This window comes from Schistocerca piceifrons, chromosome 11, assembly GCF_021461385.2.
Source record: "Schistocerca piceifrons isolate TAMUIC-IGC-003096 chromosome 11, iqSchPice1.1, whole genome shotgun sequence".
In the NCBI taxonomy this organism is placed as follows: domain Eukaryota; kingdom Metazoa; phylum Arthropoda; class Insecta; order Orthoptera; family Acrididae; genus Schistocerca; species Schistocerca piceifrons.
Window position 1 is genome coordinate 93040531 of NC_060148.1, and position 14361 is coordinate 93054891.

Genomic DNA, 14361 nt, shown 5'->3' on the forward strand with positions numbered 1-14361 from the left:
TTTCTCTCTTGCCGATACTCTTGAGACGACCTAGTAATGGAGGCTTTGTATTCCACTAGGGAAATGGCATACACGGTTTAGTGGTGCGGTTTAGCAGATGGAGTTTGAGAGCCCATAACCTGTACACTGAACGATATCCAGCATGCAAAATACAGTCTGTTAAGCTAATTAGCTGATTGTTCCAGCATCTTGGGGAAACAGGTTCCATAGCACCCAACAAAGTAGTGGGCGGCCCTGTTCAGTTCGCATGCCCGAAATGGAGGAGCGTGTTCTAGGTGCAGTGGGCAACAATCTCGGAACCAGTGTGCGACGAATAGCAGCAGCTGAAGGTTTTCGTCATCTTCTGGCTGGGGAAGTATTTCGTGAGTAGTTGTTATATCTGTACTGTGTTCAGCGTGTCCAGGCCTTTAGGACGCAAGACCGCCCTGCCAGAGTGCAGTTTTGTCAATGGTTCTTGTGTCACTGTGGAGCAGATCCACAATTTGCCTCCAAGATTTTATTTACTGATGAGGCACAATTAACACAAGGTGGCATTATAAATTTCCGTAATAACATGTGTGGGCCAATGACAATCCCCAAACAGTTCACGAAACAAGGCATCAGGATCAGTTCTCAATCAGTGTACGGATCGGCATTCTTGGTGATAGATTACTAGGGTCATCTCTGCTACCACAGAGATCGACAAGGGCTCATTATCAGTACTTCTGAAGAATTCACTGCCAATCTTGCTGGGGGATGTGCCATGTCAGGACAGACTACAGATGTGGTTCATGCGTGATGGCACACCAGCACATTTTCTCTGCATTGTACTTCGGCACCTGACAGGGAAATTTGAAAACTGGTGGATTGGCTACGGAGGTCCCATACCTCGGCTTGCTTTTTCCCCGGACCTTAATCCACTAGACTTCTCATTAGGACACATGAAGCACTTGGTCAGTGCCACTCTAATAAATGGTATGCAGACACTACACAATTGTATCTTCTGTGCATCTCGGCACACTAAGAACCGACCAGGGCAATTTCAAAGAGCGTGAGAGACCTTACGCCAAAGGGAAGAGGCGTACATTGAGAGAAATAGACATCATATTGAGCAGTTTGTGTGAACAAGTGGTCATATTTCAGTCTGTGCGCTTTGTTGGACCCGTGGTTATGAGACACTTTTTTTTTCTTGTTTTGATGCACACAATCGTACCCTGAAATATTGAATAATTTTTTCTTTAACAGCCTGTATATGAAGTTATAATTTAAAATTAAAATAACTTCCAAATTATTGCATATTAAGAAAAAACTGATATCTATATCTTTCACTTGATACAGGGAAATGTTCCAACAAGTGTTTCTTAGTGGGGTCGTTTTTAGTGAGTGTAGTACTCTGAAGAAGAAGAAGAAGAAGAAGAAGAAGAAGGAAAAAAGTTCTGTAAAATAAAAATTTCATAACGAAACAAACTACATCGTAGGAATCGGCAGAACCTCTGTATCACTATCTGAATGATAAAAGTTGGGAAAACCTTCTGTGAAGTAATTCTAACAATGGAAAGTCCAGGTTCAAATGCCGATAGTATTATGAAAAGACAGATTGCTTTCATTGTGAAGACAGGCACAATGAAAAGACTGTTAGATATTGAGCTTCCAGACGAAGCCTTCTTCAGTAAACACGCATTCACACAAGCGAGCACACCTTGTGCACACGACTGCTAGCTCCGTCTGTGAGCCTGTACGTCTGAGGTGTGCTCGTTCGTGTAATGCACGTTCGTTCCTTCTTTCCCAAAGAAGCCGTTTGTCGAAGTAAGGTAGCTACCGTGCACTAAAAGTTTTGCCGCATTCCATTCTAGAGTTCAGAAGTAGTGAGACGCCAACTTTAATGCGGAGGCCATTCTTTTTATAATTCTGTTTCTCACATCTACGTCTACGTGATTACTCTGCCATTCACAATAAAGTGCCTGACAGAGGGTTCAGTGAACCATTTTCGAGCTATCTCTCTACTGTTCAACTCTCGAATGGCGCACGGGAAAAATGAGCACTCAAGTTTTTCTGTGCGAGCCCTGATGTCTCTTATTTTATCGTGATACGCATTTCTCCCTATGTAGGTGGGTGCCAAAATAATGTTTTTGCAATCGGAGGAGAAAACTGGTGATTGTAATTTCGTGAAGATCCAGTCGCAATGAAAAACGCTTTTGTTTCAGTGGTTGCCACTCCAATTTGTGTATTGTGTCTGTGGCACTCTTTCTCCTACTTCGCGATAAAATGAAACGAGCTGCCTCTCTTTGTACTTCGCCGATGTCATCTGTCGGTCCCATTCGATGTGGATCTCACACCACACAGTGATACTCCAAAATAGGACAGACAAGCGTGGTGTAAGCAGTCTCTTTAGTAGATCTGTTGCACCTTCTAAGTGTTCTGCCAATAAATTGCAGTCTTTGCTTGGCTCTACCTACAACGTTATCTATGTGTTTTTTCTACATTGTAATCTCTAAGTATTTAGTTGAATTTACACCCTTCAGATTTGTGTGACTTGTTGCGTAATGGAATTTTAGCGAATTTATTTTAGTAGTAATGTGAATAACTTCACACGTTCCTTTATTCAGGGTCAGTTGTCCATTTTTGCACCATACAGATACCTAAATCATTTTGGAGTTTGTTTTGGTTATCTGATGACTTTACAAGACGGTAAGTGACAGCATCATCTTCAAACAATCTAAGATGGCTACTGAGATTGTATCCTATGTCATTAATATAGATCAGGAACAACAGAGCGCCTGTAACACTTCCTTGGGGAACACCGGATAGTATTTCTGTTTTACTCGATGACTTTCCGTTTATTACTGACGGGATATCACAAATCTAGTCGCACAACTGAGGTGATTTTCCATAGGCACGCAGTTTGGTTAGAAGACAAATGTGAGGAACGTTGTAGAAAGCCTTCTGGAAATCTAAAAATACGGAATCAGTTTGGCATCCTGTGTCGATAGCACTCTTTATTTAGTGAGTATAAAGAGCTAGTTCTGTTTCACAGAAACGATATTTTCTGAATCCATGCTGACTGTGTCAATAAATTGTTCTGTTAGAGGTACATGTTCCAAAACCCTACTGCAAACAAATCGACGTTAGTGATATGGGCCTGTAATTCAACGGATTACTCCTACTTCCCGTTTTGAGTATTGGTGTGACTTGAGCAATTTTCCGGTCTTCAAATACGGATCTTTCTGTGAGCGAGCAGTTGTATATAATTGTTGAATACGGAGCTATTGTATCAGCATACTCGGGGAGAGGTACGTGACTGGTATACAGTATGGACTGGAGACCTTGCTTTTATTAAGTGATTTAAGCCGCTTTGCAACATCGATGATATCTATTTCTATATTTCTCATCTTGGCAGTTGTTCCTGATTGGAATTCAGGAATATTTACTTCGTCGTCTTTGCTGAAGGAGTTCCGGGAAATTGTGTTTAATAACTCTACTTTAGTGGCACTGTCACCAGTGACTTCTTCATTATCGCGCAGTGAAGGTATTGATTGCGTCTTGCCACTGGTGTGCTATGTATGACCAGAGTCTCTTTGGGTTTTCTGCCAAATTTTGAGACAGAATTTTGTTGTGGAAATTATTATAAGCATCTCGCATTGAAGTACGCGCTATATTCCGAACTTCTGCATAACTTTGCCAATCTTGAGGATTTTGCGTTCTTTTAAATTTGGCATGCTTTTTTTGCTGCTTCTGCAACAGCGATCTGCCCCTTTTGTTGTGTACAATGAGGGATCAGTACCATCGCTCATTAATTCGTAGTATACATCTCTCAAGTGCTGTCGATACTATCTCTTTGAAATCATTACACAACTTTTTTACGCTTACATGATCATATCAGGAGGAGAGCAGACTGTCTCTTAAAACGGTGTTAACAGCATTTTATCAGTTTTTTTAAATAGATACACTTTGCGTTCCTTTTTGATGGTTGTAGAAGTTATTTTCCCAGGATTATTTGCTGCTAAGAGGTAAAGTATGCGTTCGCAACCATTTATGCTTAGAGTGAGCTAATAAACTAATTGTTCAAAATAATTTTGTGAGAAAGCATTCAGTACAAGTTCAGACGACATTTTATGTCTGCTGCCAGCTTTAAACATATAATTTTTCCAGCATATCGAGGGTAGATAAGTCACCACCGACTATAATTGTTAGTGGGGTACCTATTTGAAATGAGGCTCGCGTTTTCTTTGAACTGTTCAGCAACTATATCTTCAGAGTCGGGGGTCGGTAGAGCAATCCAATTAATAGTTTACTCCCACCTGTAGTATTTTGCAGGAACTACCTACTTCAATTTCACTACAAGGCAAGCTACTTCTGACAGCAATAAATACTCCACCACTAATTGTATTTAGTCTATCCTTCCTGAACACAGTTAGATTGTTTGAAAAAATTTCTGCTGAACTTATTTCTGGCTTCAGCCAGCTTTCTGTACCTATAACTATTTGAGCCTCTGTGCTTTCTATTAAGGCTTGGAGCTCTGGTTCTTTTCCAACACAGCTACGACAACTTACAACTACAATACTGATAGTTTCTACAACCAACTTACTGTGTTTTACCTGCCCCCTTTTAGACAGACGCTCTTTCTGTGGTTCCCTGATGCCCTAACCTAAGTGACCGTTGGTTCGAGCAATTTGAGTGAACGAGATGTCTGCAAAGGACAAAGCGTGGGGGCCAATAGTGTGTCAGAAGAGGGTGTGAGATGAACTGAAGAGAGCACCTATTTGCTCAACGTACCAAAGACTCTGAAGATTTCATCTTTTGACAACACAGAGCTTTGCCCAATCAGCACCTCAACAACTGTGCATTTTTGAAGAGAAGCTAGGCCCTTACATCCCAGCTGCCGAGATATTACAATATCGCACAATCTGACTTTTTCTCGTGAAGTTGGCCCGCTTCCACAGACACCGCTGGCTGACCTGCAGAACTGCACAACTGGTGGTATCGATTATATGGGACAAGTTTGGCTACCTTATATTTATTTGTTGTTCAGGGATCAAGTTCAGCATTTATAACCAGTGTTCATAAACTATAAAACTGTTGCCACCGTACGCTGGTTTTTCACGTACAAGCTGTATTCCGTGGAATAATTATTTATTAAAGTGGTTCCATCTTTCTAAACAGCCGTGTGTGTTGCAGACTCGTCAATTCCTGCACTGTTAGGCACGAAGGTTCTTGTGTGAGACTACAAGGCTTCGGGATCAATAGAAATTCAACATAAAAATAGTATGTGCAGCTTAGTGGGTAAATACATAAGAAGGAATAAGTCATTTATTTTGCTCTGTGAACTTCGTGGCAGTGGACATTGCCACTGTCTTTAGCCAGTACGGAAAAGTGTATAATTATTTATTACGTTGAGGTTGTTTAATTGCTGTGGTATTCACATTACTGTTTCTCGCAGTTTCCCATCTTCAGTTGTCATGATTAATACACAAATAGATGCATCATGATACGTGAAATTGAGTTATACCTACATCGAACATTGAGAAACGGTTTCTCACACTGCTTAATGACTTGAGGCATATTTCGTATTTTATATCATATTGTGATGTTATAGCTCGAATTTACGTATCCCGATTGAATTGTTTAAGGATTATTCGTCACACCTGAAGGTGTGAGTACTGTAGTAATGCGGTGATATTGGTGTAAATTTTTATATAAACATTTATAAAGTCACAGTTTTCATTTGACAAGATGACAATTCATTAAAAATTAAAGAACAAAAGGTGTGTAGCATTGCTACCCTCCTCCACACCACTAACGTGCACCTTTCTTTCAGTCGGCTCAGCGCCGCATCCGGGCGATGGTGATGCAGGCCCAACCACTGGTACCCGGCGGCAAGCCCCGAGGCGGCGGCATGCCCCCGAGGGGCGGGGGTCCGGGTGGGCAGCGCCGCGACGGGCCACCTCCCCCGCCACAGCAGCAACAGCAGCAGCAGCCTCCCCCGCAGCAGCAGCAACAACAGCAGCAGCAGTAGTGGCGGCCCCGGCCTCGGGGGCCACGTGGGCGGGGGGTCGGGCTGTCGCCAGGGGGGGTCGGCCGGCGGCGGGGATACAACGTATATACCTCAGCGACGGGATGTACGCGGACGCGCCGACAGGCAGCGTGTGACTGTGTACGTGTGTTGTGATATACCAAAGAAAGACGAGACGACGACTGTGGAGAGGGAGAGGACGTGCGAGGGGTACGGACTTTGAGTCGCCACGGGGGCGTGGCGGCGACCCGAGTTCCTGAAACTGAATTAGTGATTTAAGGAGTGTGACGTCAGCACCTGTTAACATTACAGTTGGAGTGCGGGTGGTGCCGTCCGCAGGAGAGTGCGTTCTGTCTGTCCGTTTCCCATCCGGTCCGACCTGGGTGTCCACTCCGCCGTCTGCCAATTTACCTCGCGTCGAGTGGGCGGTGTGGCCGTCTGATGCAGTTTTCTTTTACTCCTTTTTGTGGCGGGGTTCTCCCTGCCAGACCGAATCGTGATATTTCGGCTCGGTTGCACTCCGGGCCCGGTTGCCCTTCCGTGCCGGCGGACGCGTGCTACGTTCACTGTTAAATATTTGTATTTCGTGGCGCCACTGGTCTCGGACGGCTACCTGCCCCGGAGTGCAGACTTTGTTAGGTAATGTTGCTTACCTGTTACTTGTTGTTCTTCGAGGTAAATGGAGAGTGGAAACGGGAAGGATGGGACTTGGGGCTCAAAGGTAATATACAGTGGCGTGCCACCTCTCGAACCATCCTCTACGGCTTTACCAATTTATCCCAGTCACACAATCGTGCTTTGCCAACCGCTCCTGTTGTGTTCGGGATGTGTGTTTCTGTGTCCCGTGACAGTCTGGAATTGATGTACAGACCTATTTCTTCATATGGAGGTGAAGCTTCGCCAGGGTTTAGTTGCCTTTGGTCCGTCGATCTTCCTTTTGAATATTTGGAAAATAAATTAGGAAGATTTAAAATTCCACTGTCTGCCTTACTTTGTATATGGTACCGTGTTATATTTCCATTGTGGCATTAGAGGGAAACGAGAGTTTTTCTCACTACGTTGGAGCCTCGGACATTTTTGCTCTGTGGCATTTTGTACCTCTGGGACCGAGGACTGTCAGACGCGGAGGAAAAGTATACCTCAGAGTCATTCTGGTCGCGGCAAACGTAATCCGTCGGTCCCGACGAGACTTTAAATCTTTTAGTTTCCTTAGATTCTTTTTTACATGTTCAACTTTTTATACGAACAGGACTTTAAAAAAAAAAAAGGGGTGGCTCTGTGCGCACACACTTTTGACCCACTATTGGCGACACGCACGTTTCTCCTTCCGAATGTGAGGCGTGTTGTTGGGGAGGAGAAATGCTTTCGACGGACGGAGACGTGGATAATGACAGGTGTAGAGAGAATTAAACGAGGAAGGTCAGACTTCAAAGTGGAGGTGGGAATGTGACCTGTGTCACCTTTCATTAGTACAAAAATGAAAAAGTAATGACATTTTAGACAGAATAATGGTCACAATTTGTGATAATATATTGTGATCTTAATTTCTTTTTCATTTATAAAAAAACTGAAAGTTATTTAAAACAAAGTCTTTATTTTTGATACATTGTTGGATAAAAATTTTGTTAGATTTTTTAATATAATAATTATTAAATAAAAAATTGCCGGCATTGTCCGAATTTTTTGGACTGTGTGCGGAAGGGAAAATGGAGAGTGAATGGAAAAGCAAAAGCTGTTTATTAGCAAATGACTCGTCTTTACTAAATCATTTGTGCAGCGTAGCAGTGTCAAATTAGTGCTCTGTCGTTAATACTTCATTTGTCTCGTATTCACTACTGCCTCAACAGTTCACGAAAGACAAAACTGGCTTCTGGCATCCGACTAATACTTTCCTGGGAAAATTCGATCCCTCCCCTGATTAGATATGGCAGTGGACTTTCACGCAGTGAAATACAAACCTTCTCCAGTTGCAGAAAAGTGACGGTATTACAAAATTCGCGAAGGAAAATGTCTGCGACGAACGCGAGTTGACAGTTCCACTTTTCACTATTGTCGCGATGGCAGAGATAAATGGACTTCGGTTTCCTTTGTGGAGCAGCACTCAAAATTTGTAACTGGTAGCAAAAAAGTTGCACCTCTCCAGCTACCCATATAGCATTTCAAATTACGCCAGTCTCCAGTTTGTACAAAAGTTAAGAGCCTCCACAGTTGGAAGTGACAGCCAATTAGAACAAAGAAAAAGCAGTTATTGACCGATGATGCTTCATGAACAGTGTAAGAAGCTGGGGAGTTTGTTTTCTTTTTCACTGAGCATCAGCATGTCTGTAAGTTGACCCAGATTAGGACTACTGAAAATATTTTGCAATAGCATTTTGCATGGGCATATGTTTTAATGCAGGTGGGCACTATTTACAATGTTTGAAATGAAACTACATCAACAAAACAGTACCCTTGCACTCTTTGCAAAATAGTAACACAAGATGGAACAAGTATATGTATACACATTTGTGCATAAATACATTCACACACACAAACACAAGCAGAAATATATTTGAGGAAAAAAGAAAAAATAAACAAAAAAAGATGAAATGATAGCCAGCCCCCCCGAAGAAAAATGTAAAAGTTAAAGGGAATGCTAACTTCATAGGCGACAATGCGATATGAAACAGTAAAAGACTGGGAATTAAGTTTTTCATATTTGCCCTGCCACAGTTAAGAGAATAAAAACCATTAACTCAAATAATTATAGTGTTGTTCTTTGTTTTTCTTGATCCGTTGCAAGTTTTTTTGAGATGAGAACTTTATAATCGATTGCCGATGTGTAAACTGCAGTGGTTAAGTAAAATAGTAGTAATTATTAATATAGATAAATAGTTAAAAGTGAATTTCACAGGAGGGGAGAAAAGGGAGATAGAAGCTTTTTCTTTGTTTGCAGGATATTAATACAGTGGGGAAGAATGTACCTTAGTTTAAAAGAAAAACCATTTATACCTTATCCATTTATATACCCATGGCTCATTACAGAACCAAACAATATTGTTAGGGTATGAAAGAGAACCATTTTCTGCCTACATTTCAGATAGATTTTCGGTTACTTCCACCAACTGTTTTTCTTTTATTTGTTAACACGAGACAGGTTTTTCCCGACATCTGACATTTCAGTTCCTGTCCTCTTTGTTTTGCCCCTGGTGGAAAATGTTTAACAAAGACCATGTGCCACCTGTTAGAGTGGCGACGGGTTCAGTGGTTTATACCTCAATTTATATTCCGTAGCTGTTAAAGGAAAAGCAAAAGAACTTTTAAGCAGTTATCACTTTAATGGTTATAAAATAATACAATAGTTAAATGCTCCGAAACAAGCATCCCGTTTGTCTGCCGTGGACGCAGATGTAAAGTGGTTTTGGGGGCAGCACCTCGTACGTAGAATCGGACGGTCAGATTTGTGTACAATAATCGACAGATTATTTTTTCTGTATACTTATATAATGAGGATGAATATAATATATATCTATATACACACACATACACATAATATATATATTAAGATTATATATTTAGCTTATAACTGTTGTTGAATATATGTAGCAGAACAATATTTTGTTTGTTGACGGTTTTCTTGTGTAATGACCACTCAGGTGAGCTTTTCCGTTGGAAAATGCCTCTCAGTACCTCATGCGAGATGTTCTCGGTGCCTGCCAGTAGCTACGCTTTTCTGACCGTCCGCAGCTCGGTGCGAGCAGAAGCGAAACCACTTTGTGTGCGAGCCTTTTCATTTGTAGGACTTACTTCGAGCGGCGTTTTCAGTTTCGCTAAAGTATTACTTGTTTTACATTGACAATGACGGAGACGTCTCAGAAAGCTTCCACGCTTTTGATGGTGACAAACGGGGCGCTTTAAAAATATATATATATATACTTTTTGTTGTTTTGTCAGTGGGGTATTTGCATAGGTAATAAGTACAGATTTAAATAAGAATATTTTTGCCTCCACAGCAGGCAGATTCTGCTGGAATAATTTTGTAATCAATAGCTGGAGTAAAGAATACCATAGACGAAAAATGTTCCCGAACAGAATTTGCTGTGGCACACTTTGTATTTTTGTGTAGTTTTCAGTGAACTTATTTCAGTTATCCACTTTTTTTGAAAATATTTCGAGACAGTGTACCTTACTAGTTAGTGTGTAGGGTGCGACTATTGACACTACCTCGAGCTGTACATTCGGTACAAATTGATTTGATGACTTGATAGTAAAAGTGAAATAAAGCAGTATCCAGTTTTTCAAACAGAAATGTGATTATGTAACTAAAAGCAATTCTGGTTCAGTTGCTGCTTTGTCGAATTTGATCATGCTTTGGTTGACAAGAGCCTTTCTCGAGGTACAGTTAGTTAGTGTTTTTGTTTCCAAATATTCTGTAACTGGTACGTTACATATGTGTTAATTGTAATTGTAAAGCAAAGTCCACATAAGAAGCATGCAGTTTTGACTTTGTTGAAATGAATTCTTTACCTTTTGAAAATGTAATGTCAAAACTGTTTGCTTGCACTCAACTAAACAATGTACCCCGCACGTTTTTTTATGATTGATTTTATTCCTTAAGATATAAAAGAGTTAATAGAGAAATGTGTTTTGTTGTTTGCTGTAAAGGAAAATTTTCATATGCTCCTCTTTCTGATGTAACTTAGGGTCGAAAATTTGGCAGTGGCATAACGAACTGGCTTTTGACACGGGCATTGTTGGAAGGAAAATAATATATTTATAGCTCCAGATGCAAATGTAATACTCTAGTAGTTGCTATGCTTGTTAGTGATTGTGCTGGTCTGTCATTCCACTGCCAGGGCAATTATGGCAACAATTAATTTTCGGAAACAAAAATTCATCTGCTTTAGTTTTTGTTATTTAGAATTTTCGCACCCACCAGTGTATTTTTCATTCTTTTTCAAGCAATTTTGGAGGTGCCATACTGAAATATGTTAAGAATTGGAAAGGATGTACGAAAAGAAATATTGTAAGGTGCTGTTCGTACAAACTAACTCAGGAATGTAAATCAGGTTCTTTTTAGAACTAAGCTCTCCTCTATTACCTCATTTAGAATTTTTTTTTTTTTTTTAACTTTGGAATTTATTTGGTACGAATAAAGGATGTTGATCCTCTGTACTAAATTTTTCTTATGTTGTTGGCATTTTTAAATGTATCGATGTAATTTTGTTTCTGAAATCTTGTCTGTTTAATGTTGCTTCCAGAACTACAAATCAAAATGAGCAAGTTTTATGAGCGCAATAGAAAATTTTCCAAAATTATACGATATTAGTGTGTTTGGGAATGTAGTGTTTGGTGAATCAAATTTGTAATTGTAGACTCGGAGAAAAACAAAAATGCTTTCACATTGGTAACGCAAACAACAAAAGTTTAAAAGCTGTATTCATAATGTACCATACTCAGAATACTGTTTGTATGCTTGTATTTACTGCTATTATCCATAGAATGAGCCATTTCTTTTTCTCAATTCTGTTAGTATTCTATGTAGATCAGGGATTTGATATGCAGGTAATTACAGTTCAGAATTAAGGCATTTCAGTTTACCGATAACCTTAAAATGTATTTCTTCAGTAAATTTTTCCCTGTGTCGAGTTTCCCAAATTAACGTGAAGCCTCCGTAGAGTATTGTGTGCAGCGATTGCACACATGCAGTTACGCGCTGTTAATGTGTTACATAATCCTATCATTACGATCGTATTTGTGAGGTGGGGATGTGTGCGGTTACACATTTAAAGTGCTCGGGGCTCCCGTTCGCCCTCTCACACCCCGCAGCTGGCTCGATTGTAAAATTCGGTGTTGCTAGTTGTGTGTGTCGAGCACTCCCTTCAGAGTACTCACAATTCTTGTACCCTAACAGTAACGATTATCGATTCCTGTGATAAAAATTCTCACAATTGTAAGCTCCGTATTAACAGTGCAACTGTGTGCTTCATTTCCCCCCCCCCCCCTCTTTTTTTCCCCTATATTCAGGATCATAAAAAGTAAAGTCTTGGAGGGTGCAAATACTAGTTTGAACCCATTTCATCAATACTGTACAAGATGAAATGCACGTGTCGCTGAGCTCACCGTTTTGGCTGAGCAAAAAAAAAAAAATTCACTCTTATCCCATGAATTCTGCACGTGGGTTTACTGTCTGTCATCGAAACCGAGGAGCTGCCCGAAAGTGTGCCAGTATTTTTCTCGAAGCCCGGCTTCCTATTGCAGTTTCCCCTCCCGCCCCCTCTGCCTCACCCAAGTGGCGCATTTACTGTAAATATTTTTTGAGGTGTTGACGCTGCCACTAGGGCGAGTTCAGAATTCGCCATGTCTCTTACCACCGTTGCGGTCTCTTGTTTCTCGTTGATTATTCCGCACCGGCCATTTGGGAAGGGGGGGGAATCTGACATTGCTCTTCGGGTCGAGCGGACCCGCGCCGGAAAGCGAGTTGTGCCTTTTTGGAAGCCCCATTCAATGTGATACTTACGAGCTGACTCCGGCCACATTCCCGGTTGACCGGGGCGTGGCAGCTCGCTGACTGTGATAGTCGTCGGTCTGTGAGATGCTTTCTGGCTGTGGGGTCTGAGAGCTGAAACGTGTATCTTCTGGCGCTTTATGGGCAGCTGATATTCTAATGCGTTTGTGTACAGTTTCTCTCCGACGTGAGGTCCGCTTCGTGCCTGACGTCCGGCACGACAGTTCCGTCGAGGACACGTGCTCGGATTGTACGGCAGATGACAAAAGGTTTTGGGCACAGTTCATTTAAGGTGTGGAACTGTATGCTCCACGGAAATTTGGGCACAGTTTGCGTGCCACATTTTCCAGATTTTGCACTCCATATGCACTCTGATTTTCTTTAGTTTGCACGAGCCGCAGTTTGTGGAAGGTTGCCTGTCTACCTCATTACACTTCAGGGAGTCTGCGAGCTGCTGCCGTGCCCCAGTTTGCTGGCTTATCTGCTCATAAATTGGTTGAATGTTTGTCTGGTCTACCAGACAGCCAGTTTGTAAAGAAACAGTTATCTCAGGGTTTGGGTCCGATATTCGAAAATAATTGTGTGCGGAAATGCTTAGAATCCTCTCTGTGTTCAGTTTGTTTCTGCGTACTTGGAACCTTGTTCCTCAATTCTGTATACCGAGAAACCATTGCTGCACAATTTTGATTTGGCGTACTGGTTGGGTGCTCTCTCGACCTGTCGTAGGTAAAAAGGTGTGTCATGATCTGAGTGTGTGAGAGGAATGACAGTGGGATTTAAGTACGAATTTTGTAAAATTTTGTGTAATGGCTGTAAGACCCTGCAAGTATGTTGTAAGAGGCTGTAAGAACTTGGCTGTGATGTCATTTTTATCAACTTTTCCTTAAAGTGGTTGTTAGCTGAACGAGTAAAGAACAAAGTTTGAAACCTGACTGCGCACGTGTGGGGCAGGACTCGCATGTGCCTCAGTTATTTTTAATTAGATTCGTGTAGCGAGTACACTGGCAGCAAGAGTGTAGCGACCTGGAAAATTGTATTCGAAATTTGAGTGAAAATTAATTGGAGATCTGTCGAGGCCCATATCTTGAGATATATCTACATTGTTTCTGTACTGCTGCTCAAATGCAAATCTGGAAATGTTTTATCTGTATCTAAATATCATGTTGTTCCCTCCAAGCTTTCTTACCTGGATGTCACCGTACACATACGTTTTATGTTTGACAGTAAATTGTGTAGACGTGCTCCTGGGTTTCTTTACCGATCTTATAATACTTCAGTGTAAAGTGTCGTAACATCCAATTAAACAATCAGGTTCAACAAGAAATGTACCATAGCCTTCGTAGACTATCCATATTCGTCTGGAAGCTCTCTCGTACAGGCAACTCGCGGCTGTCGCCCCGTGTGAATTTTCACAGTGTTGGAAGTCTCTTGCCTGCCTGCTACATTTTTATAACAAAAGGTGCTGTACACTTTTGTCTGGAATGATTGTTTGATTGAGAGTTTGTAAAAGGAATTTTAAAAAAGTAAAATATCTTAAAATCAGTTTGAATAGATATTGTATTAAAATTGTAAACAAGTGGTCCATTGAACACGCCTGCATTTTTTCCTTTTTCTACCATAAAGAGAAATATTAAATTATTCTAGTTAACTTGCAAATGTTTTGATTGTTAACAACTGGCCACTTTCTTCCCAGTACCTCCTTCCGTTTCCCATCTGCCAGTTTTCCTGACACTGAAGAAATTGTGCTGCTGCCTGTCTGTCAACATTTGTAGGTGGTAACACATGCCTTCTATTCATTTTTACAGAGGCTGGAAGGCAATATTAAATTGAATTACATGTACGGACAAACCAAATATTGAGCTCGCTGTTAGCTTTAAAAAATCGT

At 41.2% G+C, this 14361-nt stretch overlaps 1 protein-coding gene across 3 annotated transcripts in view; it reads left to right on the forward strand.

Moving 5' to 3' along the window:
- Positions 1-14124, forward strand: part of LOC124720039 (insulin-like growth factor 2 mRNA-binding protein 1) — an 858327-nt gene extending 844203 nt beyond the window's left edge. For all 3 annotated transcript variants that reach the window (XM_047245294.1, XM_047245295.1, XM_047245296.1), the window contains one exon: positions 5795-14124. In XM_047245294.1, the coding sequence (XP_047101250.1) occupies positions 5795-5992 (198 nt within the window). In that variant the 3' untranslated portion in view covers positions 5993-14124. The remainder of the gene's footprint in view (positions 1-5794) is intronic.
- The last annotated feature ends 237 nt before the right edge of the window (positions 14125-14361 follow it).